General features: G+C 41.3%; 1 protein-coding gene across 1 annotated transcript; it reads left to right on the forward strand.

Annotated features, from left to right (window-relative positions):
- The first annotated feature begins 850 nt into the window (after positions 1–850).
- ssh1b (slingshot protein phosphatase 1b) lies at positions 851–27,262 on the forward strand. The gene is made up of 15 exons (XM_061734192.1): positions 851–1,174; positions 3,115–3,152; positions 8,905–9,005; positions 11,749–11,813; positions 12,163–12,284; positions 12,364–12,432; positions 14,657–14,722; positions 15,379–15,573; positions 15,825–15,918; positions 16,194–16,322; positions 17,566–17,612; positions 18,069–18,215; positions 18,592–18,792; positions 19,687–20,329; positions 21,083–27,262. The coding sequence occupies exons 1-15, from the start codon at positions 1,103–1,105 to the stop codon at positions 21,719–21,721; spliced, it is 2,628 nt and encodes an 875-aa protein (XP_061590176.1). The 5' UTR covers positions 851–1,102; the 3' UTR covers positions 21,722–27,262.
- Positions 27,263–27,627: the final 365 nt, after the last annotated feature.

Consider the following 27,627-nt stretch of genomic DNA (forward strand, 5'->3'; position numbering starts at 1 on the left):
AAAACTTATTTGACAATTTTCACCTGTTTCAAGTACATTTTCACTTTAAATAAGTAGAAAAATCTGAAGATTTATCTTCTCATTACAAGCAAAAAAATCTTGTTCCACTGGCAGATTTTTCTACTTATTTTAAGTGAAAATCTACTTGAAACAGGTGAAAATTGTGGTTTTTTCCATTGCCGAATCTTGTTTTTTTTTTTACTAAAATGAGACATTTTAACTAGAAATATTCTTGTTAAGATTTTGAGTTTTTGCAGTGATCCATTTTACTTATCCTGTGAAGGGCAGAGGCATATTGATAAGTTCAGAAAACTTTTTTATTGTTGTGTTTTGATGTATTTGATGTAAGCCCAGTGGATATTTAAAGCTTACAGAAGGCTGCATTTAACTGCTGCTATGTCATTCCTGCAGTATTTCTGCAGGTGTTTTGGTCAGTGCTATTATTTGTAATATATTATATTATTTGTAATCAGCACAAATTATCTGTCCCCATATAATAAAATCCACCATCCCCCCTGATTTTTTTTTTTTACAACTCGAGTACTGATGAGGATCAATCAGTCCCTGTACAAACCGAGTGTTTTTGGTTCACAAGTTGGAATTAATCATCAGTAGTTAATGAATTAAATAAATAAATAAATGCCATAACAAAGTGAAATCCATCAACATTGTACGGGAGTTCCTAGTCTGGTCTGTCACCTTGACAACATTGGCCCAATGACAGCGCGCACGCGAAGTAGGCCAGCCAATCACAGGCTTTCGGCAAAGCTTCGTGTCATTTATGCCCCGCTCGCAACCTGCACAGCGATGTGTTTGTCTGTCCAGAGATGAGCTTTCCTGGGGACTGCTGACTTGGTACGAGCCCAGGAACTCCTTCAACCATTCCCCGCACATGAAGACTCCGGTAAACGCAGAGGGCACACCGAGGAGGACCCGAACAGGAGCCCGGCCGGCAGGCTGGAGGAGGAGGCAGGTGCCGCTGGATGAGGAGTGTGACTAGGCGTTTTCTACCCGGTGACAGAGACCATCACAGCGGTGCATCCTCCAGGATAGGCGCTCCTCCTGCCCCCCTTTCCCCATCCGCGGCTGCAGCCCACCGACCATGGCCCTGGTGACTCTGCAGCGCTCGCCCAGCCCCAGCACAGCATCCTCGGCCAACAGCAGCGCGGGGGAGGTGAGTGGGAGAGCCCGGGCTGGGTCTTTGTGTCGGCGGCATGAAGAGGAGCCAGGGATGCCCTGCAGGAGCCCACACCGGTGTCTGCTGCTGTTTCATGTCCTGCGGCTAGGGTTGACTTTGCATACGTCATATATATACATGTATGTTTATGTGTTACGTGCTTAATTGTTATGAGCGTGATTAGTTAATTTGCTCCATTGTTATTGCAGAGTGTGCAGCTTTTGCTTGTGATAAATGTGGCAGCGGATTTGTAAACAAAATCCTGCAGAGGGGGAGGGGTGCAGTTGGGTTTTAGCTGTCAAGACAAAGTGCTCTTTTTGCTGCGTTGCAACCCAGGTGGCTCTCCCTCCTTGTTATTGGGGATTTCATTTGGAGTTATGCAGAGGTGGACAGAGTACTCGACCCCAGTACTTGAGTAAGAGTACAAATACTACTGGTCAAAATTTACTCCGTTACAAGTTAAAGTAGCTCAGCCAAAATATTACTCGAGTAAGAGTAGAAAAGTACTTGCTTTTAAAGGTACTTAAGTATCCAAAAGTAAATGCTTTTAAATTTACTTTAAGTAAAAGTAAGAGTAAATTTCTTATTTTTCCACATCAGTAAATTACTATATTTTTTTCTAAATTAATTTAAGGATCTTTTAACTCTTGTTTCTGAGAATTAACTCTTTGAAACCAGCTGCACTGATGTGCTGCTTTTAGAACCACAATGTTATATAAAACCTGCAGAAACACCAAAAACAAATCAAATGAATGGGATCATAAGAGGACAGCAGATGATGCAGAGTTTATTAACAATCATGAACTGAAACCAAATGAACCTGCAGCATCCAACTAAGTCTGGATCCCCCTCAGGGGGAGGCTTGACGTATTTCCACTTTACGTACATCCCAGTGGAGAGCGTGCACTGTGATAGGTCTCCTCCTTTGACAAAAACAGCTTGTGTCCCATAGGATTTTAGGGAAGAATAAAAAAGAGCAGACCTGAAAGTAACGAGTACTTTTCAGCCTTCCTAGAAATTTGCTCAAGTAAAAGTAAAAATATTTGTCTTGGAAATGTATTCAAGTAAGAGTAATAAGTACCAAAGAAATCTAATACTCAAGTAAAGTACAAATCCTCTGGATATGTACTTAAGTACAGTACTCAAGTAAATTTACTCCGTTACTGTCCACCACTGGGGACTTTCATAAATAATTGCACCTATTCTCAGCTTATTATTTCACCAAAACTTTGTGAAATGTTTTTAAACTTTAAGATACAGAAACGCATGCCATTTGGCGTTTTGCCACAACCTATAGTCCATTTGAAAGCAGCAGCTCCCAGAGAATGAATTAACAGTCAGACACTGTCTGTAGACTAATCCAGTGCTTTACTTCTTCTTTTCTCTAGATTAATGAGATCTAACACAGACTTTGTGGAGGTTGGGACTATACATCCCATTAAGAGCATAACATCAGTGTTAGAGCTCCAATCTCTGCTTTCTGGAAACTGGATTATGTGTTCTGAAGGAGGCTGATTGAACTGAAGTGTTTAAAACAGGGAGTGAGTGACAGTCTTCCTTTTAAAGATGCAGTAAGTGGGCTCTTCATTTCAGTGTGAGCACAGCTGCTCACTATTGTGCAAGCAGGAAGAGAGAGTATTTGTGTTTGATCTTTGGATATGCCTTTTGCTGATTTTGTGCTGTTTGAAGGTGTCCTAAAGATTCAGCTGTCAGCGCTTTGGGATATTCATAGCACATTTGGACACAACGCTGACCAGCAGAGGGTGTTGGCATGCTTAACTTTGCACAAGAAAAAAAATCTCCTTCTGTTGAGCTGCAGTAAAATCTATTGCAGGAAATTAAAATACTATTCATGGACATTGTGGCTCAATTTTTCTTAGACGTTCTATAAATATTGTTGCAAAATTTAAATTTTCTGATTTATTTTTGTCCTCCAGGATTTTGGAAGTGACGATGACAGGAAAAATAATCAGAGGTAAGAACTTTGCATTAAAAATTGATAAGTTCAACATTATCAATCACAATAGTATTTGGGTTGTGCGGACATCAACACATTATAGTTGATTCAATCATTCATTTCATTCATTTATTGATTCATACCACACATGTCAAAACCATTAAATATAGCACAACAACGTTAAAATTAGTAGAAATCAATGTACCTATATTTAAATAGATATACAAATAAATGTGTAGAAATAGTAATCACAGTTTTACTGCTTCAGTAGCGATGAAGAGAGTGAGAGGCAGCCGGTTGCTGTTAATCAAATGCACTTGACTAATTGCTCATCAGCAAGTGCGAAAAGGTTGCTAGCATGAAATATTCAGGTTTAACACAATGCAAAGGAGAAAGACGAGAGTGAATACAAAAACAAAAAAACAATATCTTCAATTCAGACTTTCCAAACCTTATTTAGCTATTATATGATAAAGTTCATGACAGTACAATTAGACAAAGATTGCACAGATATTACTAGTTTGGAAAGCCTCTGCTTTCGAATAACATTGTAAGCACACCTTAGGTTTGCAAAGACTTCTGGGACAATGACCTTCGGACAGACGAGCCCAATATAAAAGATTAATAAATTTGCCAGGAGTATGGGATACTCGGCTTCATTGATGAGGATCAATCAGTCCCTGTACAAACCCAGTGATTTTGGTTCACAAGTTCATTCCAGGTGGGAGTTTTTGTTCATAACTTTTATTAACAGAATTCTAGACACAGCCATGAGGTGGAGAGGGTTTGATTGGGGGACATCAGGATTTCATCTTTGGTTTTAGTGGATAATGTGGTCCTATTGGCCCAATCAAGCACGGATCTTCAGCTCACATTGGAGCGGTTCACAGCTGAGTGTGAAGGGGCGGAGATGGGAATTAGTGCCTCCAAAAGTGAGGGCGTGGTTCTCAGTTGGAAAAGGGGATGGAATACCGTCTTTGAGTTTCTGAGGAGTTAAAGTATCATGGGGTCTTGTTCATAGTGGGGAAAGAATATAGCAGGAGATTGACAGGCCCAATATGTATTGGTGAAACTATCGGAGAATAGAATAAAAACTTTATTGATCCTCCAGAGGAGAAATTCACTTGTGCAGCAGCAAACATAGGGTGCTTTCACACCTGTGGTCCGTTTGTTTTGTTCCGATTCAAAGGCTAAATTGATACAGTTGTTTCGTTTCTCGTTTGCGGGATTTGTGTTCACAAGGCAATAGTTCACATGTAGCGGTTCAAAGCTGTTAACAAATGCCATGCGCGAACCAACTGTTCTCTGATTGGTCAGAAATGAACGTGGAAGGAGTTTCCTCTTCCGCACCCCGGGATAAACAACAAGCCACTTTCACAGAGAGGGCGCAAAGCGCAGCCTGCCGCCGCCTTTCCCATTCATTTATGCTCTTACGCTCTCATTTACGCTCTGCGCCGAGCTCAGCGGCGGGCAAGAGGCCGCCTGCCGCAGGGTTTGCGCTGCTCAAACCCTGCCCGAATTGAAAATGTTTTAATTTTTCATTGTGCCGCGCTGTGATGACATCTCGGCACGGAGAGAAGGTGGTGGAGGTTCTGCGCCAACTCTTTTCCTTGCGCCGCCGTCGCACATACACATGAATGGAGTTGTTTCGGTTGCTGTGTCGATTATGTTCTCACTACAAATAAAAAAAAATGAACCGCTCCAGGTCTCGAATGGAATCGGGCCGAGACCACCTCTCCTAGGTGATCTCGGCTCGCTTGTTTTGTGCCACATCCGAGCGCGATTACTGTGTTCATATATACCAAACGATCCGATCTTTAGGGGGAAACGCTCCCTGTTCCGGAACAACTGCTCCAAACGGGACAGGTGTGAAAGCACCCTTACACACGCTCAACAATTTTTACAAAATATACACGAAAGTTTGAAAAGGTATAAAAAGTATATCCTAAAAAAACAATAAATAGCCAAGTAATTAAAAAGGAGCAATATAAAAAATTAGCAATGTACAAAATAAATACTAACCCCGAAAAACAGATAATGTGTACATGTGCAAAGAGACAAAAATAAAAATACCAGTGATGTATTTAGAGGGAGAAGGTTATTGCACTTTCAGAAAAACAGATTATTGCACTTGAATTACTAGAGTTGGTTGTTAGAAACTATACAGCTTGCCGCTACCTGGGGAACGTGTTGTTATCCCTCAAAAGACTGGGTGGAGGTGGCCAGGTAGAGGGAGATCTGGACCATATCATAACCCGAACCCAGACAAGCAGAAGTTAATGGATAAATGATTGAGAGTTTATCCTCCCCGATGGATCTGAGTTTCTTGCTGTTGTCAAGGAAACAAATGTGATGCAAGAAAATGTGATTCACTGTGACAAAAATAAGAAATATGTTCTTTTCAAATTGTCATTTACGTTGGCAGTCAGCACATAGACATTTGCTCCCACAAGGTCACATGACTTTGCTATAATCAACTCGACGTCACAAGAATCATGGCATGTTTCAGCAAAGCTTTGGCGCGAAGACCGTCTTTGTGCCGGGTGCGTGTATGTTTGCCGCTGCTGAAACAGCCGTGTCATGCTGTATGATTCATCACTGTGGAGTTTTGATTTAGGGTTCTGTGTGTCAAACATGAGAGTGCCGCCAAGTATCATTCCCACTGCCTGCGCTCTCTCACATGAATGATGGCATTGTTGTGGAGTGCTGCATAGGGAGTACCGTTAGTCAAATCACGTGCTGCAAAGAAGAGAACGGGAGCCGAATCTGAGTGGACCCAAAGCTTCAAGTCTTGAGATGGAAAGTAAGCTGTGGGTGGAAGAAAAGGACGTGTCAGGCCAAGACGGGACAACCAAAGCAGGCAACACGCCGAGGAGAATCCAGCCGTAGAGGATAAACACAAGGGCGTTAATAAGAAAGTTGTTTTTGGATGAAGTCTAGTTTTTCTGTGGTGAATAAATAATACAACCGGCAGGATGCATCTAGTTGTGAAATCTTCAGGTGAAGCCATGTTCAACATACTGCCTCACTTTGTAGGGAAAGCCGCTCTGGCTCGGACGGAGATCTATCGCATGTAAGTTCTCAGAGCAGCAAACATCAACAAAAACTTATCTTTTTTCATTCATACACTTTTATCTACTATCAATTCATTGTAAAAAGGCTGTCCCAAAAATCTACATTTTTTGCTAGCATAAAAGTTAAGATCTTTATATTTTACCTTTTACACTTTTTGTAAGTTTCTTCAGTGAGTTATTGCTATATAAGTTATTGCTATCAGGTTAATTTTCCTTCTGCATCTCAAGGCTCAGAGTTCATTTCCAAACTCATCTAATGATACCAAATAGCAGAGGCGCTGAAACAAAAGGCCTTGTGATGGTCCCACTCAGTCATACCAGGCTTTGTGTGTTTTTGTTGCAAGAAGAGTCAGACTGCGGCTAAACAAAGCTCCCTTGTGTTCTGTGAAATTGCTAAAGCTTCTGCAGCTCTTATATCAAAGTCTTAAGACAGGACAGCGTCATTAAATGCAGGTTAGGTAGTTATGGTATGATCCACAAAACGCCAGTACATTTATTCTAGTGAAGGCTGTAATCATTGTGAATATGGACTCTGCTGATTTTCATGGATGAACCTTATGTTCTGCTAAACGCTTCAAGAAACACTGAACAAAGACCTTTTCATTCATGGGGTATGTAACTTAAATGGTTTGATCAAACAGACATGGGTCACTTCTAGTTTAATGTTCCTTTAGGCTTCATTCACACATGCCAACAAACTTTGAAGTCATTTAAAACTGCTTTTGAAGGATTCACATTTTTTTCCAATAATTCTCTGTTGTGAAGTAGGTCTGGTACCTTCCCATTCGCAGCCATTTCCACTGCTACAAAATGTACCAAGCTGAGCTAATTGCTACGGGTTGTGGACGAGCTTTATCCAATGACTCATGCAAGATTGTCCAAAAGTCACTATTAAAAAAAAAAAAAAAAAAAAAAAAAAAAAAAAGGAAGACAGGTTTTATTTGCAAAAGAAATTCAATTTTAAACAAAACTCAGCCGGCCGGTGTTTTGCCGATCCTTGCTCCCTGCCGAAAAATGCTACTTTGTGGTTCTGCGCACGCGCACAGTCGATTGTCAAAGTTTGATTGCCACGCCAATCATTTATTGCACGATGTAAAAATGGACAGAAAAGGAAGTGGGCTAGGGAGTAAAACACAGTAAAATTGTAGCTCTACAAAGGTAGGAAACCATTTTTCGAAATCAGCAGAACACCGGGCTTTCCTCCGCGGCCCAGGGAGCGCTGGGAGCGCGCTGGGAGCGAGCTCCCTTTCGTTACATCACGAAAATGCGATTTACATAGGTTGGCCTCCGATGCGTGAAACCACGCCCACAAACAACTCCGCCGGCCGGAGCTTCCGCCTTTTTCTCGTAGCGGTGTATCGCGTCATTCAGGCAGCCAATCAGCACAGAGCCTCATTATCATAGCCTCCCCGCCCACTCAGAATCCCGCATAGATAATGAGGTTAGAGAATGGGAAGATAAAGACATGGCTCAGAGGCTGAATTTCTAATTTATTTAGCAAAAACAATCAAAAGCTTGTTTTTAAGACATTCAAGGCCTGTTTAAAATAGGTATTAGATGCCATAATAGGTCCCCAGGGCAGAACCAGGACATGCTGGCGGGATTAGATTTCTCGAATGCCTTGGCGACACTTCTGGTATTCTCAGAGAGAGGCTAGAGGAGGTGGTTGGGGAGAGGGAGGTCTGAGCCTCTGAAGCTTGAGTTATGGTTCTGTGTCAAAACGACGCTGTGCCTACGCGTACCACACGCCGTCACTGACGTGTACCTCCCGAAAATTGTAACTACGCGTCGAGGCGACGCAGACCGAGAGGACTGTGATTGGTTCACTTGGAAGCAACGCATTTCCGGTTTACGGTTTGAAGCAGTCGTGAACTTTCAGCGCTCCTTTCTTCGTGTATGTGTGATTTTTTTTTTTTTTGTTTTGGCTTTTTGCACAATAGTTGTCCTTATCTCTTTGATTCACTGTGACCGGAAAAAGTCGGATAAACCATTCAGGGAAAGATCTCAAATTAGCGGTCACGGGGGGTGCTGCACCGCGACGAAATGGAGTGACGGAGAAGTCCGAAGGGTTCACGACGGCGTCACGGCGACGGCGTCACGGCATCACGGCGACGGCGTCACGGCGATGGCGTGTGCTCTGCGTTGGTTTGACACAGAACCATAATTCAGGCTTTAGGCTGCTATCCACGTGACCAAACTTGGATAAGTGGGTGAATGAATGAATCCAGAGGAACCAGGCTTCAGAATTCTTTGTATCAAAGAGGAAAAAAGTTAGGATGGCTGGCCTGGCTAGTATCACTTAATCTCCTTAATCTGTACAAAACTCAAGGGAAGATTTGTTTTAATTCCCTTTTGAAAACAAGAAGGAAAATATTGAAATAGTGTGGTTGAAGATTATTCAGTCGGTTATCCTCCAGCTGTAAGCTTATTGGAGTGATCCTTGCTCCCATCGTGTCGAACTGTCTTTGGGCAAGACACCGAACCCCACATTGCCTTTCACTGTGCTCTTTGGGGGATGATTGTGTTAAAAATGGCATTACATAAGTGCAGCATAATTTACTAATCATCTCATTTTGAGGTTGGAGTTGAGGATATCGACTCAAAACATAAGGAGCTGATGAAACATGTTTGAAACTGATTCTTGACGAGTCCTCAGTAGCACTGATCTTTCATTTGTATATATTCGCTTTTCCCAGCGTCAGTGAGAGCTTCTTCATGGTCAAAGGAGCCGCACTGTTCCTCCAGCAGGGCGGCGGTGCCACAGGACCAAAGACGCCAACACACCACCAACATGCAGGTACTGTAGGATCTAACACACTAAAAGCTTTTGTTCCTTGTTTTCTTGTGCACATTGGCTGCACAGATAAGGCCTAGACAAAAGGCAAATTCTTTTTCCCTCTGTGGGTTTGTCTGAGTTTATTCTGAACACACTTTCTAACTGTTTCCTTGTTTGATCGGGCCTGAAGTGGCCTGCGGTAGAACAGCTGAAACGCATTAATCCATTTAAACCACCTCAAGCAGTTTTCTTTCTTAGGTTGTATAGAAATATTTAATTTTTCCTCTAAACAAAGTCAGAAAAATCACTTTAGAAACTGATGCTCATGAGATGTGAACACATTTTGTATGTAAAACATTGAAGGAGCCTGTAGGTGACATTAGGTTTATGTTTAAAACAAAAAAAGAAAGAGAAATTGTGTTTCTCTTCCTGTAGGCCCACCACCTTAAGGAAGGACCATGACAGGTTGGTGCTATGTGGTCTGGGTAGCAGTCCCTGGACCAAAACCCTCACAGTGGTGACATGGAATTTCACCTCGTTGGGGGGGAAGGAGCCGGAGCTTGTGCGTGAGGTTGAGAGATACCGACTAGAGATAGTCGGGCTCACCTCCACACATAGCTTGGGCTCTGGAACCCAGTTGCTTAAAGGGGCTGGACCCTCCACTACTCTGGAGTTGCCCAGGGTGAGAGGCGGCGGGCTGGTGTGGGCTTGTTTTTGGCCCCCCAGCTCAGCCGCCATGTGTTGGAGTTCACCCCGGTGAACGAGAGGGCCGAGGTGAGAGTGAGGTGGTTCATAAGTTCCTCAGTGGCACCGGGGGTGGATGAGATTCGCCCTGAGTACCTCAAGTCTCTGGATGTCGTAGGGCTGTCTTGGCTGACACGCCTCTGCGACATCGCATGGAGGAAGGGGACAGTACCGCTGGAGTGGCAAACCGGGGTGGTGGTCCCTCTGTTTAAAAAGGGGGACCGGAGAGTGTGTTCAAACTATAGGGGGATCACACTTCTCAGCCTCCCCGGGAAAGTCTACGGCAAGGTACTGGAGAGGGGAATATGGCCGATAGTTGAACCTCGGAGGAACAATACGGTTTTCGTCCCGGTCGTGGAACACTGGACCAGCTCTACACCCTCTGCAGGGTGCTCGAGGGTTCATGGGAATTTGCCCAACCAGTCTACATGTGTTTTGTGGATCTGGAGAAGGCATTTGACCGTGTCCCTCGTGCCATTCTGTGGGGGCTCAGTGAGTATGGAGTCCGGGGCCCTCTATTAAGGGCTGTCCGGTCTCTGTATGATCGGAGCAGGAGTCTGGTTCGCATTGCCGGCAGTAGATCAGACTTGTTCCCGGTGCATGTTGGACTCCGGCAGGGCTGCCCTTTGTCACCGGTCCTGTTCATCATTTTTATGGATAGGATTTCTAGGCGCAGCCAGGGGCCAGAGGGGATCCGGTTTGGGAACCACAGGATTTCATCTCTGCTTTTTTCAGATGATGTTGTCCTGTTGGCTTCATCGGACCGGGACCTTTAGCATGCGCTAGGGCGGTTTGAGGCCGAGTGCAACGCGGCAGGGATGAGAATCAGCACTTCCAAAACCGAGGCCGTGGTTCTCCACCGGGAAAGGGAGAAGTCCTTCAGGTGGAGGAGTTCAAATATCTTGGGGTCTTGTTCATGAGTGAGGAAAAGATGGAGCATGAGATTGACAGACGCATTAGTGCAGTTTACGCAGTTATGCGGTCAGTGAACCGGACCGTCGTGGTGAAGAAAGAGCTGACTCGAAAGGCGATGCTTTTGATTTACGGGTCAATCTACACTTCCACCCTCACCTATGGTTATAAACTTGGGGTAATGACCGAAAGGAACAAGATCGCGGATACAAGCGGCCAAGAGGAGTTTCCTCCGCAGGGTGGCTGGACGCTCCCTTAGAGATAGGGTGAGAAGCTCACCACTCAGGAGGTGGCTTCGGCATCTGTATCGGATGTCTCCTGGACGCCTCCCTAGGGAGGTGTTCCAGGCATGTCCCTCCGGGAGGAGACCCCGGGGAAGACCCAGGACATGCTGGAGAGACTATGTCTCTCGGCTGGCCTGGGAACACCTCGGACTCCCCTCGGAAGAGCTGGAGGAAGTGTCTGGGGTGAAGGAAGTCTGGGCATCTCTGTTAAGGCTCCTGCCCCCATGACCCGGTTCCGGATTAGCGGTAGAAAATGGATGAATGGATGGATGGAAATTGTGTTCCTTGTTTCCTGTAAAGCTTGTGATCATTTTAGCCTAACTTTTGTTATTTTAGTCACTGTTTATTATGGAGGTTGCCTTCAAATAAATGTGACTTTGCAAGAGGCAATATGTAATTGAGTTTGAGATTCAGACTCTGATGATAATATCCAGTCAGTTTGGGTGATTTAAAAACAGTTAAAGGTAGGGTAAGTGATTCTATGTGATTTTAAAACCTACAACACATGCATTCAATAAATTTCTCCTCACCAATTCATGTGTAAATTAAAAAAAAAGAAGAGCTTAAACTGAAAACAAACAGAGTGGGGGAGGCCTGTCCCCAAATGATAACAAACTTTGCTCTAGTCAATCAGTGAAAGGGGAAGGGTTTGTGCTTGTAAAAGGTCATGTTTTCCCTGGAGGGTCAGAGAAAGGGAGAGAGGAGCTAGCGTGCCCTGTTTTCTTAGGTTTTGGTAAAATGTGACGTTATTCACGAATCGCTTACTCTGCCTTTAACCGACCTTTTCATTCATTCAATAATTAGTGTTCATGATTCACTTCCAGGTGATTTACCTCAACACCTGCAGATCATGTTTAAGATCCTACGGTCCGAAGATCGCATCAAGCTGGTCAGTATTAACTGTGTTTCATTGTTGTTGCTGCTGTATATACTCAGTTCATTTGTTTCATGCATTTCACATTTTTTGATTCAAAATGATATACACACACGTGAAGAAGACACAACATGGAAATACAGTATCTTGTGCCTGATGGTTAGCAAATATCCGTTGTTCAGTGCACCAGCCAAGCAGATTATTCTTGTACTTTGACTCCTGCTTGGATGTGATATTTAGATTAGCAGGATTTCTGTAGCCCATTCTGTTTCTACTCTGAAAGCAGATGGGGTACCAGAGTGATCCAATAATGCCTCTACATTCACTAAGATGTTTTTCTTTCTAACTGTCCTATCTTTTACAGGCTGTTCGGTTAGAAAGTGGGTGGTCGGATCGTGTGCGTTACATGGTTGTCATTTACACTAATGGACATCAAGATACAGAGGAAAATATTGTTCTAGGAATGGATTTCACAGACAAGGAAAGGTATAATCACTGTGCAGCCACATTTGGTATACTTTGACTCTGATTATTTGATTCATAAAAATTGTATTCTTGTCTACAGTAAAAATTGCTCCATTGGGATGGTTTTGCCACTGTGGAGTGATACCAACATCCATTTAGATGGAGATGGGTAAGTTTCCCTTCCACATCCAGATAAGATGTGCAAATTACAACTGACATTAATTTTCTGAATAATGACGCACAAAAACTACTGATGGAGATTTTATTTTTAAAAAGTACCTCCGCACATGTACATTTCTAATGCTGCAGATAATGGCCGGGTTTCCCAGATCCAACCTCTCTTAAGGATTTAAGAGAGGTTCAAAGAAGGTTTGAACTAAGAGAGAACCCTAAGATATGGGTGTTTCCCAGATGACTTCTTAACACCGTTCTTTAGTTTCGCTCTTTCAGAAGCTCTTTGGAGCAGCTGTCCGGTTCTGAAACCAAATCAATCGATGCCAGGCAAATCGATCACCGATCACTATCAGCGCATTTTCACACGCAGCACTGCTGCCTAACGCACTAATTCCCTGCTGCCTGTGCGTTATAATGAAAAATTAAGATGATAAATATAATTCAATGACCCTTTTTCATCCAAACGGTGCGTTACTCCGTTATTTCTGGCTACAGTGAGGCTTTTTTTCCCCACACGCAGAAACCGGGAGGAAACGTGGTGGGCGGGTGTGTGCGTTCAAAAACATGAGCCAAGAGAAGGCGAGTTTCGCAAATCGCAACGTGGAATTACAGCAATCCCTGGTTTTTCGCAGGGGTTATGTTCCAAAAAGAACCCGTGATAAGTGAAATTCTTTTTACAATTATAGAGGGCTTCAGATTGCAGAGATCATCCCCGCCACGCACGTATTCCTGCTCTTCTGATGCTGCTGCATCCCGCAGGTGGGTTTTTTCAAGAGAAGAAAATAGTTATGGGTCGTTGTCTTCGCTCTTTTTTCTTCTGGGCAAAAAGATTCTTTAATATAAACCGACACCATTGATTATATTTGAGACTGTAATGAACGATTCATCAAAGGATCCCGTTGATCAGCTGCTGCTTCCCTGTCATCACATAGATGCGCTCGGGCGCGGCGCAGGAGGATCGGTGTCCCGGCTGCCTGGAGAGCGCGGTCCGACACACGTCCAGGGGACTGAAGTGCTGACGCACGAATGCGTTCATAAAAACAGTTCTGCTTCGCGCACGGTGACGCGGTTGATTTGCAGCGAGAACATGATGTATAGCAGCCAAATCATCAAATAAATGATATTCATGATGATCGTTTTATTTGTGCGTAATGCATAAAGCATATACAGGAACACACTTGTTATTCCTTATTTTTCTTTTTTTCCCCCCTTTGCTGTCACCAATAAATGCTAAACAATATAAATCTAAAGTATAAAATAGATCAAAACTTGTGCGGGGTGCATTGTTTTAATATCTCATTGCTTGGTGTAATATTGTTTTGCCTGACACGGCTGGATCTGTGAGTCTTTGTTCACTAAGATGGTTGTAAAGACTGGGTCAGCAGCATCTTTCATTTCCTTCTTAATGAAAGAGATACTTAAGCTAAGAGCGACTCTGGGAAACGCGATTTTCTTTCACAGGCTCCTTAAGAAGGTTTGAAAGAAGTCTATCGCTGTTAAGAACTACTTAACTGATCTGGGAAACCCGGCCATTCATGATGATCGTTTTATTTGTGCGTAATGCATAAAGCATATACAGGAACACACTTGTTATTCCTTATTTTTCTTTTTTTTTCCCCCTTTGCTGTCACCAATAAATGCTAAACAATATAAATCTAAAGTATAAAATAGATCAAAATTTGTGCGGGGTGCATTGTTTTAATATCTCATTGCTTGGTGTGATATTGATTTGCCTGACGCGGCTGGATCTGTGAGTCTTTGTTCACTAAGATGGTTGTAAAGACTGGGTCAGCAGCATCTTTCATTTCCTTCTTAATGAAAGAGATACTTAAGCTAAGAGCGACTCTGGGAAACGCGATTTTCTTTCACAGGCTCCTTAAGAAGGTTTGAAAGAAGTCTTTCGCTGTTAAGAACTACTTAACTGATCTGGGAAACCCGGCCAATGTGTTTTGGTCGCTCTTTATTGTAGACTTTACTGGCCCCCAGTGGCAGAGACGTGTATTACATGCTCTCTTTTTTCCGTGAGAACAGTTCTTGCTGACCTGTTAACATTGTCTCTGTGTGCTGGAGGAATGTTCCACCGTTTGGTGCCCTGAATAGTCGCACAAACCAGCCCTGTCCAGTCTGTGTTTACATCCCCTCTTCACCCCTCACATCCATCTACACTCAGACTAATTCCCCATTTTCCTCCTCATCCTCCTCCTCTTCTTCCTCACCAGAGGCTTCAGTGTGAACACAGCAGGGCGGTCACATGTCTTCAAGCCTGTGTCTGTGCAGGCCATGTGGTGAGTAAGGCCCTTAAAAATAAAAATAAATAAATAACAGAAGTTCTGCAATGTGCTTGTTGTAATCAGTGCTGGATAAAAACTGTCTAAAAATCTAAACCAGTTTTTGAGTCTTCACTTACTTCAGGGCTTTTGGTTCAGTATATACTTGTTCTCATTAAGTATAAATATAGAAAAAACTCAGTATTTGTTTAAATAAGTGTGTAGTATGAAAGAACTGACATCAGCAGGTATATTTACATTTGTTGTCCCCTGAAGTGACCATTAAACTTTGGAGGAACATTCAGTCACATCCAACTTTTTAAAAAAAATCTATATTTCAAAGGGTTTCAGTTGAAGTGGTTTGGAGAAAAGGATATTGTAATTTACCCCAGTCATCACTATGATGCACCTCCTTGAGCATACTGAGTATTTTAGGATTTATCTGCCACCTGCTGGTCAATGGTCAGAATTACCACTTTGTTTCCCCTTACCTCATCATGACCTGATGCAAAATGTTAGATTTTACCTTTGAAGCCTGGAATAACACACACGTTACATGAACATTTTTCAAGCACATAAACCTGTATTTTTAGAATACTGATAAAGATAGGAGAAAAGTCAATAATTTCCATAAACCCTTTTTTTTTTTTTTAAACCATTCTTCCACACGCCAGGTCTGCCCTGCAGGTCCTTCATAAGGCGTGCGAAGTGTCACGCCGGTTCAACTACTTCCCAGGGGGCATCGCTCTCACGTGGATGGCCTTTTATGACAGCCACATCACCTCGGAACAAAGCTTCATCAATGAGTGGAACGCTATGACCGACCTGGAGACCACCAGGTCTGAGTCTCCCAACATGTTTGTTGACGGGTGAGACCCCAGCTGATGAGTGACGTATTAACATTATTTCTTTTTAGGTATTATCAACATTACAATACTTGAAGCGTATCTAATTGTCCCTTTACTGGAGAAGTAAATGGCTAAAGGCATGTCTTCAACCAGGATGGGAGATTCGGACGGCAATTTTTAAACTTTGTCATCATTACTGGAAACTTGTTTTAGTATTTTAGTACGGATTTTGGTGAGAACTACGGACTAATGCGCTGATTCACTGTCTGCAGACCGACTGAGCGAGAGAGAACGGAGTGTCTCATCAAAGCCAAACTTCGTAATATAATGATGTTTCAAGACCTGGAGAACATCACCTCAAAAGAGGTTTGTGCCACATCATTAGCTCAGCTGTTGGTGCACTCGGTGTGGGTGTTTTTAATCGTCTTTTCAAGAAAGGGTGAAAATAGGCTAACAAATGCCAAAGGCTTCCAAGGTGTGCTCATTAAAGCAATTATACCTTGGAATGTTGTATTGATAGATACATTAATTTAAATAAGTTATTCTAGATAATTAAAGGAAGAAAAGCATCATAAACCAATTAAGGAAAGATTAAGAAATTAAGGAAAGGTAAGGTTAACATATTAGTTCTTCTTTGTCAGATCCGTAATGAGCTGGAGCAGCACATGAGCTGCAACCTCAAGGAATACAAGGAGTTCATCGACAACGAGATGCTGTTGATCCTGGGTCAGATGGATAAGGCCACACTTATTTTTGACCATGTATATTTGGTGAGATGCAATTTCTTTACTGTTTATACTATTTGTGACCATTTATAATTGATCTTTCCCAATCAGAGTTTTATTCCAATTTTGAAATTATGCTGCCCCAAATTGTTGTAAAGTTCTTGAATTGAGTTTGAACCTGGCTTTAAACCCATTAGCTAGATGATTGTATTGACCAGAAAAGGTTGTTGTTGTTTTTTTCTTTTTCTTTGAATACATCTGAATAAGGTTGTTCTATTCTATATGAAGGATCTAGTTGTTGTCTAGTTGTTTTAAACAACTAAACCTTTCCATCTATACCAGCTCATGGTGCAGTGGCGTCGACCTGAATATGCCCATTACAGCTGGAGCTTTAAACGTAACGCTATCATAGTTTTAAGCAGTTTAAAAAGGTCTGGAAAGATTGAGGTCCTGAACAAAGCAGCTCAAAAGTAGGACAAGTGGCAAAATGATTTGTGAAGTTTTGATCCTAAAATGCCAAAAATAATTTGAACTTCAAAAGTGCAGTGGATGAGGTAAAATTTATCTTTTGCAAATAGTTGTAACTTTAAGAGAGTAAGGAAAACAAAGCTTCACAAAGGGGAAAAAATAAATAAATATGTAACTGAAGATTGGATAAATTCGGGTGCATTTTCTGAACAGTGTTGAGAGTTATGTGGCTTGGTAGTCCCTGATAGTGTGGAAAACATCCACCATTAATGCAGTTTCTACTACTCACCTGTTTATTTCTTTTAAATTCAGGTTTCCAAAAGTAAACTCAGATTTATTGAACATGTTGGAAATTGTTTTAAATATGAATTTAGTTTTTGTTAAGTCTTATTAAGCTGATATTGAATTATTTGTTTGTGTTCCCCAACAAACATTTATGCCACATTGATACACAAAAAAAATCTCAGTTGGGTTTATATTTGTCAATTCAAAGAAAAATTATTTAAAATAATCAGACAGCGGTGCAGGTGCTTATATCCATCAGCACCTGCAGGGGCCGTCTGGTTCAGAACCAGCTGGAGCGTCATTATGTGGAGACCTGAGTCCAAAAACATATATATTATGCCCTTTAGAGGTGAGTGAGGGAGGGAGGGAAGGAGGGAGGGAGGGAGGGAAGGAGGGAGGGAGGGAAGGAGGGAAGTAAACTGTCAGGTAGGTGCAGCTCCAGCCCCTTGCATCCCTGAACAAGATATAAAGATGGAATTAAAATAAATAAATAAATGGATTGTTAATCAGAAAACCTGTCTTTACTCTCCGGTAGGGCTCTGAGTGGAACGCTTCCAACCTTGAAGAACTACGCGACTGTGGGTAAGAGTGCAATATTAACAAGGTTAAAAAAAATAAGGAAACTAAATGTTTGGTATATTAGCATGTAATGTTAATAATATTACTCGTATTTGGACTGATTCACCACACTACAGTTCAGGTTAAATAAAGTCAATTTACACTAAATGTAACTCAATAAATATCTGTCCTGTTGGATACTAAAGTCTAACTAAAAACGTTGTCATACTTGAATTTAAGCTTAAGTCCAGACAAAAACACAGTCATGGGTTACCTGCTGGTGCTGCATTGTCTACTTTCATATCATTCATTTTGTTTAACACTTTAGTAAAGCATAAAATATTAATTTGAAACATAGACTGATATCTTGGTGGCTTTCATGCAATAATGTAATCACTGCAGCTACAGTTTTGATCAATTTTATGTACATTAATAACAGAAATTGAAGAAAAGATGAGGTCTTATTTGTTTTGGTTGCAGGGTCGGATACATACTGAATGTCACCAGAGAGATCGACAACTTCTTTCCTGGGATGTTTTCCTATCACAACGTCCGTGTGTACGATGAGAATGCTACTGACCTGCTGGCCCATTGGAACGACACCTACAACTTTATAGTCAAAGCAAAGTGAGACTCTACACATAAAAGTAAACCAGTGATCTTGTTCTTCTGGGATGCACCATACAAGATACATGTTAAAAACTGCTAAATGATATGCAGCTCAAGCAGTGCTCTGATTTCAGCACAGTTTCAGCAGCTCACATCATGCTGCATCTCTCTTTAACAATGAGGCTGTGATCACGCAAGACGTGTTTCTATGTGTACGATGTGGAAACGAGTTGCCCCAGTAATAGAGATGTGAGATGGCACACCAAGTGTGGTTGCTATGTAACTGTCTAACCATGAGATTTGAAGGAAAAAAAAAAAAGGTGTATAATACCATTATCAACTAATTTCATGAAATAGATCATTGATTTTTTTTTTTCTTTTCCTTTTCTAATAGGAAGAATAATTCAAAGTGCCTGGTGCACTGTAAGATGGGGGTGAGCCGGTCTGCCTCTACAGTTATTGCTTATGCAATGAAGGAGTACAACTGGTCGCTAGAAAAAGCGTGTAACTTTATCAAGCAGAAGCGGAGTATAGCTCAGCCCAACGCCGGATTCATGAGACAGCTGGAAGAATACCAGGGAATCCTGGATGCCAGGTGAGTGGGTCATGTTTTGCTTAGATACGCAAGATACGGTCTTTTGTGTAATTTTATTTCGGTGCTGCTATAACAGGGGTCAGCAACCCGCGGCTCTAGAGCCGCATGCGGCTCTTTAGCGCCGCCCTAGTGGCTCCCTGGAGCTTTTTCAAAAATGTTTGACCTTTTTTTTCTGTTTTCCTTATTTTCTTTTTTTTTCTTCTTTTTTTCCCTTTTTTCTTCTTTTTTTCTCTTATTGTCGTCCTTTTTCCTTTCCTTTTTAATCTCAACATTTCGACTTTTTTCTCGTAATTTTGACTTTTTTTCTCAACATTTCCACTTTTTCCTCAACATTTCGGCTTTTTTCTCAACATTTCAACTTTTTTCTCGACATCTTTACTTTTTTCTTGACATTTCGACTTTTTTCTCGACATCTTTACTTTTTTCTCAACATTTCAACTTTTTTCTCGACATCTTTACTTTTTTCTCGACATTTCGACTTTTTTCTCGACATCTTTACTTTTTTCTCAACATTTCAACTTTTTTCTCGACATTTCGACTTTTTTCTCAACATTTTTACTTTTTTCTTGACATTTCCACTTTTTTCTCGACATTTCAAACTTTTTTCTCAAGATTGTACTTCAACATTAATCTCGACATTTCAACTTTTTCCTTGACATTTCGTGCATAGTGCATAATGAAAAAAAAGTTATAACTAATATAGCTACATGCAGTATGTGTTGCCTTCATTGTAAGGCTTATACAAGACTTTTCATTTTTTGCGGCTCCAGACACATTTGTTTTTTGTGTTTTTGGTCCAATATGGCTCTTTCAACATTTTGGGTTGCCGACCCCTGTGCTATAATCTTTGAATCTTTCTTTACATGCAGTTAAATTAATTATTTGTTTTCACAGTAAACAGCGTCACAATAAGCTGTGGAGACCTGGCACAGATGAGGATGGTTCAGATGATTTGCAAGCATCGGGACACTCCACTGGCGGAGAGGAGACGCTTGCGCTCAGAGAGGACGCAGCCTGGGGAGGCTGCGGGGCATCTCCCTGCAGGGGGGTTGGTCTGGAGATGGAACCCCTAGATTCGCTGAACTATAATTATTACTTCAGACGATTGTCAGACTCTGCACTCGACAGTGAGCCCTCCACACCGGTACGGGGACCGCCTCTGCTGGGAATGGAGAGAGTTTTCATTGAGATTGAAGACGTAGAGAGAGATGCCTTACTGGAGGACGAGGGGTTCCCGATGGCCCACTTAACCCTGCCTGGGGAGGGCACAGCAGCTCAGACCTGCGGCCGCCTTGATCCTTTAGAGGACATGAGACACAGACTGGAGATCAGCACTTTGGAGGAAGAGGATGAGGAGGAGGCCAAGAAGGAGGAAGCTGAGATGGCAGCTTTGGCTCAAACACCTGGGAATTCAGATGGCGTGAAGGTGGGAGAGGAGGCTGAGAGGAGTGAGGAGAGCCGGATCGGCTTAGCCAACCTGAACACTAACAACAGCAACCGTCTAGCCGCCAAGCGTAGCTGTCCTGCAGCTTTTGACGTGAGTTAAGAAAATACACCTCATGTTACATTCATATTAGGGCTGGGCGATATGGACCAAAAGTCATATCTCGATATTTTCTAGCTGAATGGCGATACTCGATATATATCGATATTTTTTCTGTGCCTTAATTGGGGTTTCCCCCAAAGCATTATAGCATAGCATCTCTGTTAGCTTCATTTTTTCTGAGGCAAACCCTTAAAAAAACAGTCAGTTTTAATACAAAGCCTCGTGCCAAATGTCACACAGGTTCCTTTATTAACAGAGGTCTGCACAATATCAAAATGTATAAAACAAATGAAATAAAAATAAACTGCCTGCATATATAGAATAAAAATGCTTCTTGAATAAAATAAAACAAATATCCCTTTCCTGCATTACAATTAAATTAAAATACACAATTGCAATTAATACAATGTAGACAGTAACAGGCAGACTTTTCCACTGAGGTTGACAGTTGTGCAAATAACAAAACATTTGTGCAAATCTCAAATAAAACATTCAAGTCAATTTGTCACAAAATAAGCTATATCAAAATCATATAGTTTTTTTTTTTTAATAAATCAATATAAACGATATTGTCTCGTACCATATTGCGTTTGAAAATACTGTATATCGATATATATTAAAATCTCGATATATCGCCCAGCGCTAATTCATATATTCTAAAATAGTTATATTAATGAATTAATTGTAAATGTTCTGTATGCCACTGACCATATACTGCATCTGTTCTTATTTTGATGTGTTTAGGACAGTGCTAGCACAGGAAACCCTTTAAAAGTGAAACCCTCCTATCAGTCCTGCAAAGACTGCATGCGTCTACCACAAGGACGGCGCTGTGACCGTCCAGCAGGAGGCCGTTCCCACCGCCTTAACCCCTCCCGCCACTGCTCCATCCCCTCAATATGCATAGATCCACCAGGGACGCATTTCTCTTCCACGTCGATCCTGCAGCCGCTGACGACCCCTGCAGTCGTCCCACCTGACCTGGTCCAGCCTTGTTCTTATCTCTACCACTGTGCCACCTGCACCCTCGGTGACACGTCGCACCCTCGAGCCAACCACCAGAAACTCTTCTCACCCATGAACTGTGAGGAGACGCCTCACGACAGCAGCTCAGCGGTGGACATGGATGGACCACAGGGGGGAGTCGTGGATGAAGAGACATTGAGACGGAGCACCGAGACCATTAATGTGACTGATGCCGAGGGGTTAAATTTGCAACATGGACGGAGAGTTGAGCTCCAGCAGCAGAGTCTCGTCCAACTGCAGATACCAGGACTCAGGGTGGAATTTGGACTTGAACTGATGCGACAGAGGGCAGGGCAGCTTGAGAAGCTGCCAGGCATGGCCATGGAGGGCCAGCTCCCAGTGGGGCCCTTGCCTTAATACAGCATCTCACGCATTGACAAGATAGAAGAGGTGGCTTACCACTACCTCAACCAGTATGACAGCTGTTAAATATTAAATGGCCACTGCTGTGGTGTCATATCTCAAACAGAGCTCTGAAATGACCTCTACTGTAACGTCCTGGGCTCATGGCTCCATTTTCACCAGGCTGCAGGAGCTCTTTGAGCATTTACAGTGCCCTGTTGTAGAGGCCTGACATTAAGAGCCGGATGATGCTGGTTGTTTTTTAACCCATGTGCTTAACGCCTGGATCCCTCTGGAAGATTCCCCCGTGTTTTTCACCTGCTCCTCAGTGCAACGCAGACGCTTCCTGGGTCAGATCATGAACACCTGACCACATCCTTGCAGAGATGCAGTACTCTTACCTTCAACCAACCGGTTTGGTGAGACGGCGGTTGTGCGTTGAATCTTGTTGTTGTTTTTTGTCTGATACCAGATTGCTACATTTAGCACAAAAATATTGAAGAGAAAAATACCTGAAGTGTTGTGTTTTCTGTCTGTATGCTGTATGTTTCAATCAGCTCAACAACAGTAATCAAGAGGAAGCTCAATAGATATTTCCATGAGCCTGTTCTATTTCATCCACTAGCTCCTCGCGTTGCTACGCTCACTTCACTTCAACCTCTACGTCTCCTGCCACTGCTGCCGTTACATCTGTAGAGGGCTCTTTTCTTTTATTTTATATGTGAAAGCATAATTTATCAACAGGATGTGATCATATATGAGCTTCTCGGACCACAAACAGTTCAAAAAAGTTTATTTTGTTGGGGTTTTTTTTAGTTAAAGAGTGTGTTGTTCGCTTTCCTCCGTGGCTGCTTCACCCTGACCTCTTCCATGAAATCTAATGTCATCATGTACTTGCAGCACTCAGCTAAGGCTGATCCTGCATTGTTCAAAAACACATGTTCAAAATGTCTTAAAGGTTGTTTGTTTTTTCTTTCAACATACTAAGAAAGCCTCTGCCATTCAGATATTGTCTTTGTTGATTACAATGTAAAACAAAAACAAAAAAGTTCACTGAGTCTTTAAAACGAATGATGAAATTAACCATTTGAATCTAAGCCTTGATCTTGTGCCTGAAAGAATGATAGAAGATACATTGAGGAACATCAGATATTTAATCGCACTTCATTAATTTTAGCTCATGAGATCATTTCAAATGAAACCAAACTCATATCATGCTTAACCCCTTTTTGTTCTTTTTTAAAATCTTTATAGCGTTTGGTGGTTCATTGTCTCAGTCCTAACTTTTCCATCACTTATTTAAGACAAAAAAGATTTGAGGGTAGGGTTTAGGCTTTCTCTAATGCACACGTATCATCTACAGATTAAGCACTTGAGCACAACTCTAGTATTCTTTCACTGAGTTCAGAGATATATTTCAGATATTTAGCAACAGAATATTTAATCTAAACAAATTCGAGCACAGTAACTCTGAAAAGGAGACATCCAGAATAAAGCATCTAGTGTGTGCTTAAAAGATCTTGTCAGATTCTTTGCTTGTAACGTTCAGTGGTTCTCTCCCTGGGCTTTATTTGATTATCACCAGACGGCTAACGATCAGCAGCAGGTCCTCGTAAACTTTGCTGATAATCTGTTTTGCTAAATGGAAAGGGGAAAAAAATGGCAACTATGTGAAAATTTTGAAAATTATTTCTCTTATTAAAGAAAAGAAAATAACCCACCGTATGTTATCAAGACAGCTTAATAGTGTCGCACACTCAGGTTTAAGGTCCTTACAATCAGTTACATTTTTTTCTTTTTTACATTTTTACTTTTCTTTTAATGTGCCATTGGCTGAAAACTTTTTGTTATTTTTTTTTACAAGGATTTGTAAAAACTCGTGTTACAAGTCTAAAAAGGCTGTGCCACACAGTGTTACTCTGCAGGTTTTTTCAGTTTGGTTGATGATGTGATCTTACTTTTTATGGCACACTGGGTGTGCATGAATGCTACTGAATGATGCCTGTCTGCCTGTAGGAAAAGCACATGCAAGTACTGTTACTGTAATCTGAGCACTTCAGGAGAAAAGAAAACTGTGCAAAGACTGAATGCAAATGAATTATTTTTAACTAAGGTATTACTGTAAATATGCAGGGTAGTTTTTTGTTTTGTTTTCGGGTTTCTGTTTCATTCGATTAGAACACAAAAGCGAATCCTGGGTTCCTTCCTTTAAAATAAATGAATCTTAGGGAGCTGCAGGTTTGCTCCACTGATAAGATTCAAACATTTAGATTTTCTTTTTAGCTGTTTCTTTCCCCTCAAATGGCTGTTTTTGCATTATGTAAAATTACACGTTAAGAAAGTTGTTGAAAGTGGTGATACAACCCATCAGAGATGTCAAATTGCTAAAAAGTTACATTAAAGATGCGACCAAGTTGCAACCTTTCTAAAGACAGTGAAATAGTCTAATATTCTGGGGGGAATTGTTTGGCCTTTTTATAAATTTGGCTATGATAATCAGTCATTTAGCTTAGCATAAACAATGCACTGATGATCACCTCCACAGTTCAACTCATCACATTAGATTTCATATCCTATCATGAACTGTTGAGCGTGCACGACACCCCTCGCCTGGTCACGGCTGGGAAATGCTCCATCCCCCTATGACCCCCAAATGTAATTAAAGCAGATGTGGAAAATTAATTAAAATGGCACAAAAGAGTTGATGTGAAGAGGTTTGGTGTTTAGTTCATTTTACAACAATGTTCAAGATTTACTAATTAGGTCTCTTTTTAGCCACTCTCTTCTTTTCTCTTCTGTCATTACTTTCTTGAGTCTCATAGTTCTTTCTGCTGTGATGTCCACTGTAGCTCTGTGAGTTACAGTAATTGTTGCTGATGCGTGACATTGCGCTCTAAAGCAGTGGTTCTTAAGGCTTCCGAACCCAACACAACCCCTTAATGACAAGCCACGACCCAAAAGAAGGAAAACTTTACAGTTCTCACATTTATTTCATGTAAAGATGGTGCAGTTTAAATCTCAGTTTATACAGAATTAACAGTGCTTTTATGCACAAATGTAAAAATAAAAGTGTAACAACTGAAAAGTAGTACATTAGGGAAAGGCCTAGGACCCACTGAAAAACGGATCAAAGACCCACTTTTGGGTCCCAGACCACCAGTTGAGAATCACTGCTCCACAGAGACTGCAAGAGCCAGACATTGCTTGTTGAAAGTAAACAAATGCCCATGCAAATGAAAATGAAACCAATTTGAACATGAAAAAAGTTCTCTTCTCTTTTCTGAAGGAGCCATCAAGTGGCATTAAGTGGCAAACAAGCTGAATGCAACCAACCTTGTACTCGTTTTCCTTTTCTTTAGAAGAAACGGTGGCTGCTTGCTAGGAAAGGCCTGCTCCTGATTAAATTCTAGGATACTTAATAAACATGCCTAACTAAAGGCACACTAAGTCACTGCATCGATATGAATTGCATTTGTATGTATTGCTCAATTTAGGCTAGTTAAATAAATGTGACATATTAGAACTTTAATTCAAGTATTGGCTAATATAAGTAAGGGTTATCTAGCTAGACTAGCCAACCGGCCACAGGCTGTAGCTTCACGTTTTCTTAGCAAGAGAACGTGTGTGGTCCACAATTAAGATGCCCAAATTTATGTTTATGTCTGGAATGGGGGGACAAAATGCAAGTCCATTTAAGGAGGTCGTGATGGTCAAAGTGAAAGTAACTGAATCTGTTGTCACGTCTCTGCATCATGCCATAATGCTTTAAAAACAAAGACTTTCTTTTGTTTTCAAACACTCGGTAGTCTTTTTGTTTCTATCATTCCGTTCCATTTCCTTTCAAGAGTGGATGTCTTATGGGGGGTTGAAACCCTCCATAAAAGCATATTGCAGGGAGCAGGGTTATTATCATTCAGTACATCATTGTCTCTTTTGTCATTTGATATCTCAGGCATGACCCCCTTGCAGTTGCATCATTTTGGCTGGTGGTTTGCCGTTTTAGGCCTTGGAGAATGAAACTACTGGTTTTGGTTTACTTTAAACATTTCATAATATTAACTACATGTTAGAAATCTGTATTCGACAATATTTCCAATTTAATCTGAACCACCCCACCCCTCCAAAAAAAAAAAGGAATCTCACATTTTTACTGACATGTTTGGAAGCGAATGCATCGTAGATTAACATAATTATTAAACATTTTGACACAAGATGGTGCCAGGCTAATTTTTTAAAGGTAGGGTATGAGACTCTAAGCTATTTTTAACCTCGAACACTTTCAGAGTCAGTAAATATCTGCCAACTGTCAACTAACTTCCCACCTCATGAGTACAATGTTTTTGTTTTTCCATTCATTTGTTCTTTGTACACAGGTCTGGCTCTTAAACTGGAAAAATAGACACAATGACAAATTGCTTCAGCAAGTCACCATTAGGGGAGAGTTCATGCATGTGCTTGTGCGCATGAGTCCGTTTTCTTGGGGAGCAGTGGAGGAGGTGAAGGGGAGAACTCGCTCCCCATGTTCTGTTGATGTTTTGTTCAAATACCAACAGGTGTTACATCATCCAGAAATTGCGTACCCTACCTTTAATAGAGTTGTTAGACCTCCTGTGTGCTATTACTAATGTCTCAAAATTATTTTCTCTGGTTGTTTTATTGTTTGACATTTGCAATTTGCTTCTCTATTTAAGTGCCTTAACTTCAGTCGTACCACTGTCATAGAGCATCAGAATTTTTGCAGTCTTTTGCGCGTTTGTTGATGATCTGGCTTTTTGTATGTCCTTAACCTTACTCCCAGTAATAACCTTCCTTCTTGCAATGTTTAAATTTAAACATGACACATGATATATTGTATGCAAGCACACGTAAGCCCATCCACAGCAGCCTGCTCTCCCTCATTACACACATATTTGAGGAAGTTCCATTTATCAATAGCCTATAATACTAATATTGTATTTGTTTGATATTGTTGAAACTTGTTGCATATTGTATTGGTTCAATGGCTGGCTGAAGAACCTTATTCGCTGGGATGAGAACTGCCATTTAGAGGATAGAGGTGTTTTAAAAATTTTACCATCTGTACATATCTTTCCCCTGCCGTACAATTTTGCTATTTGAGTACATTGCTTGCAGATGTGAACATTATTAAGATAAACACTGATTATGCTACAATGTGTTGAGAAGCACTTATGAGTTCTCGTGTTCATACCACAACAAAACTGACACTGGATCATCTATAAGTTGTGAAAATGACATTACAAATGGCTGCTTTTAATTCTTTGTTTGTTTGTTTCTTTTCTTTTTTTATTTGTTTGATCCTATTTGTCCCAGGTAGCAGGTTCAAAGCGACAAACCTAGTTAAAAGCTAGGTTTTGAAGGGGTCCATTTATTAATGAGTGTATTTTAGAGCACAAGTCTAGGCCAAAGCATGTGAGGTGAAGTGGAAGATGTAAGCCTTCCTGGGAGTTTTACCTTTTTTTTCTTTTTTTTTTTTACTTATTGTACATTGCCAATGTTCATGTATATGCACTTTTTAAAGTTTTGTTAAAATGTTTATCATGGAAATAAATTCTTCTGCATAATATTTGTTTTTTGTTTATCTTTTCGGACTGAATTGATTTTATATATGCATCACAGAAATTTGTTATAGAACATTTCTATTTAATATTGTTCCTTTACATACTTTGGCAAATGCAATTGACCCCAAAAAAATAAGTGACTTATGTCTGAATGTGCTGGAGAAGCACTGAGTTAGGAGGCACTGTACAGCGGAGATAACATGAGACAGATCGGTCTGCTTTTCGTTTGACTCGTTCTCTCAGTCAGATAAACTTTATTTAATCAGTCAAATGAAGTCAGTCTGACATAACAGGGCAGCTGACTGCAGGAGGAGAGATCTCACAGACAGAACTAAGTCCTGC

This window comes from Cololabis saira, chromosome 11 (assembly GCF_033807715.1).
Source record: "Cololabis saira isolate AMF1-May2022 chromosome 11, fColSai1.1, whole genome shotgun sequence".
NCBI lineage: Eukaryota > Metazoa > Chordata > Actinopteri > Beloniformes > Belonidae > Cololabis > Cololabis saira.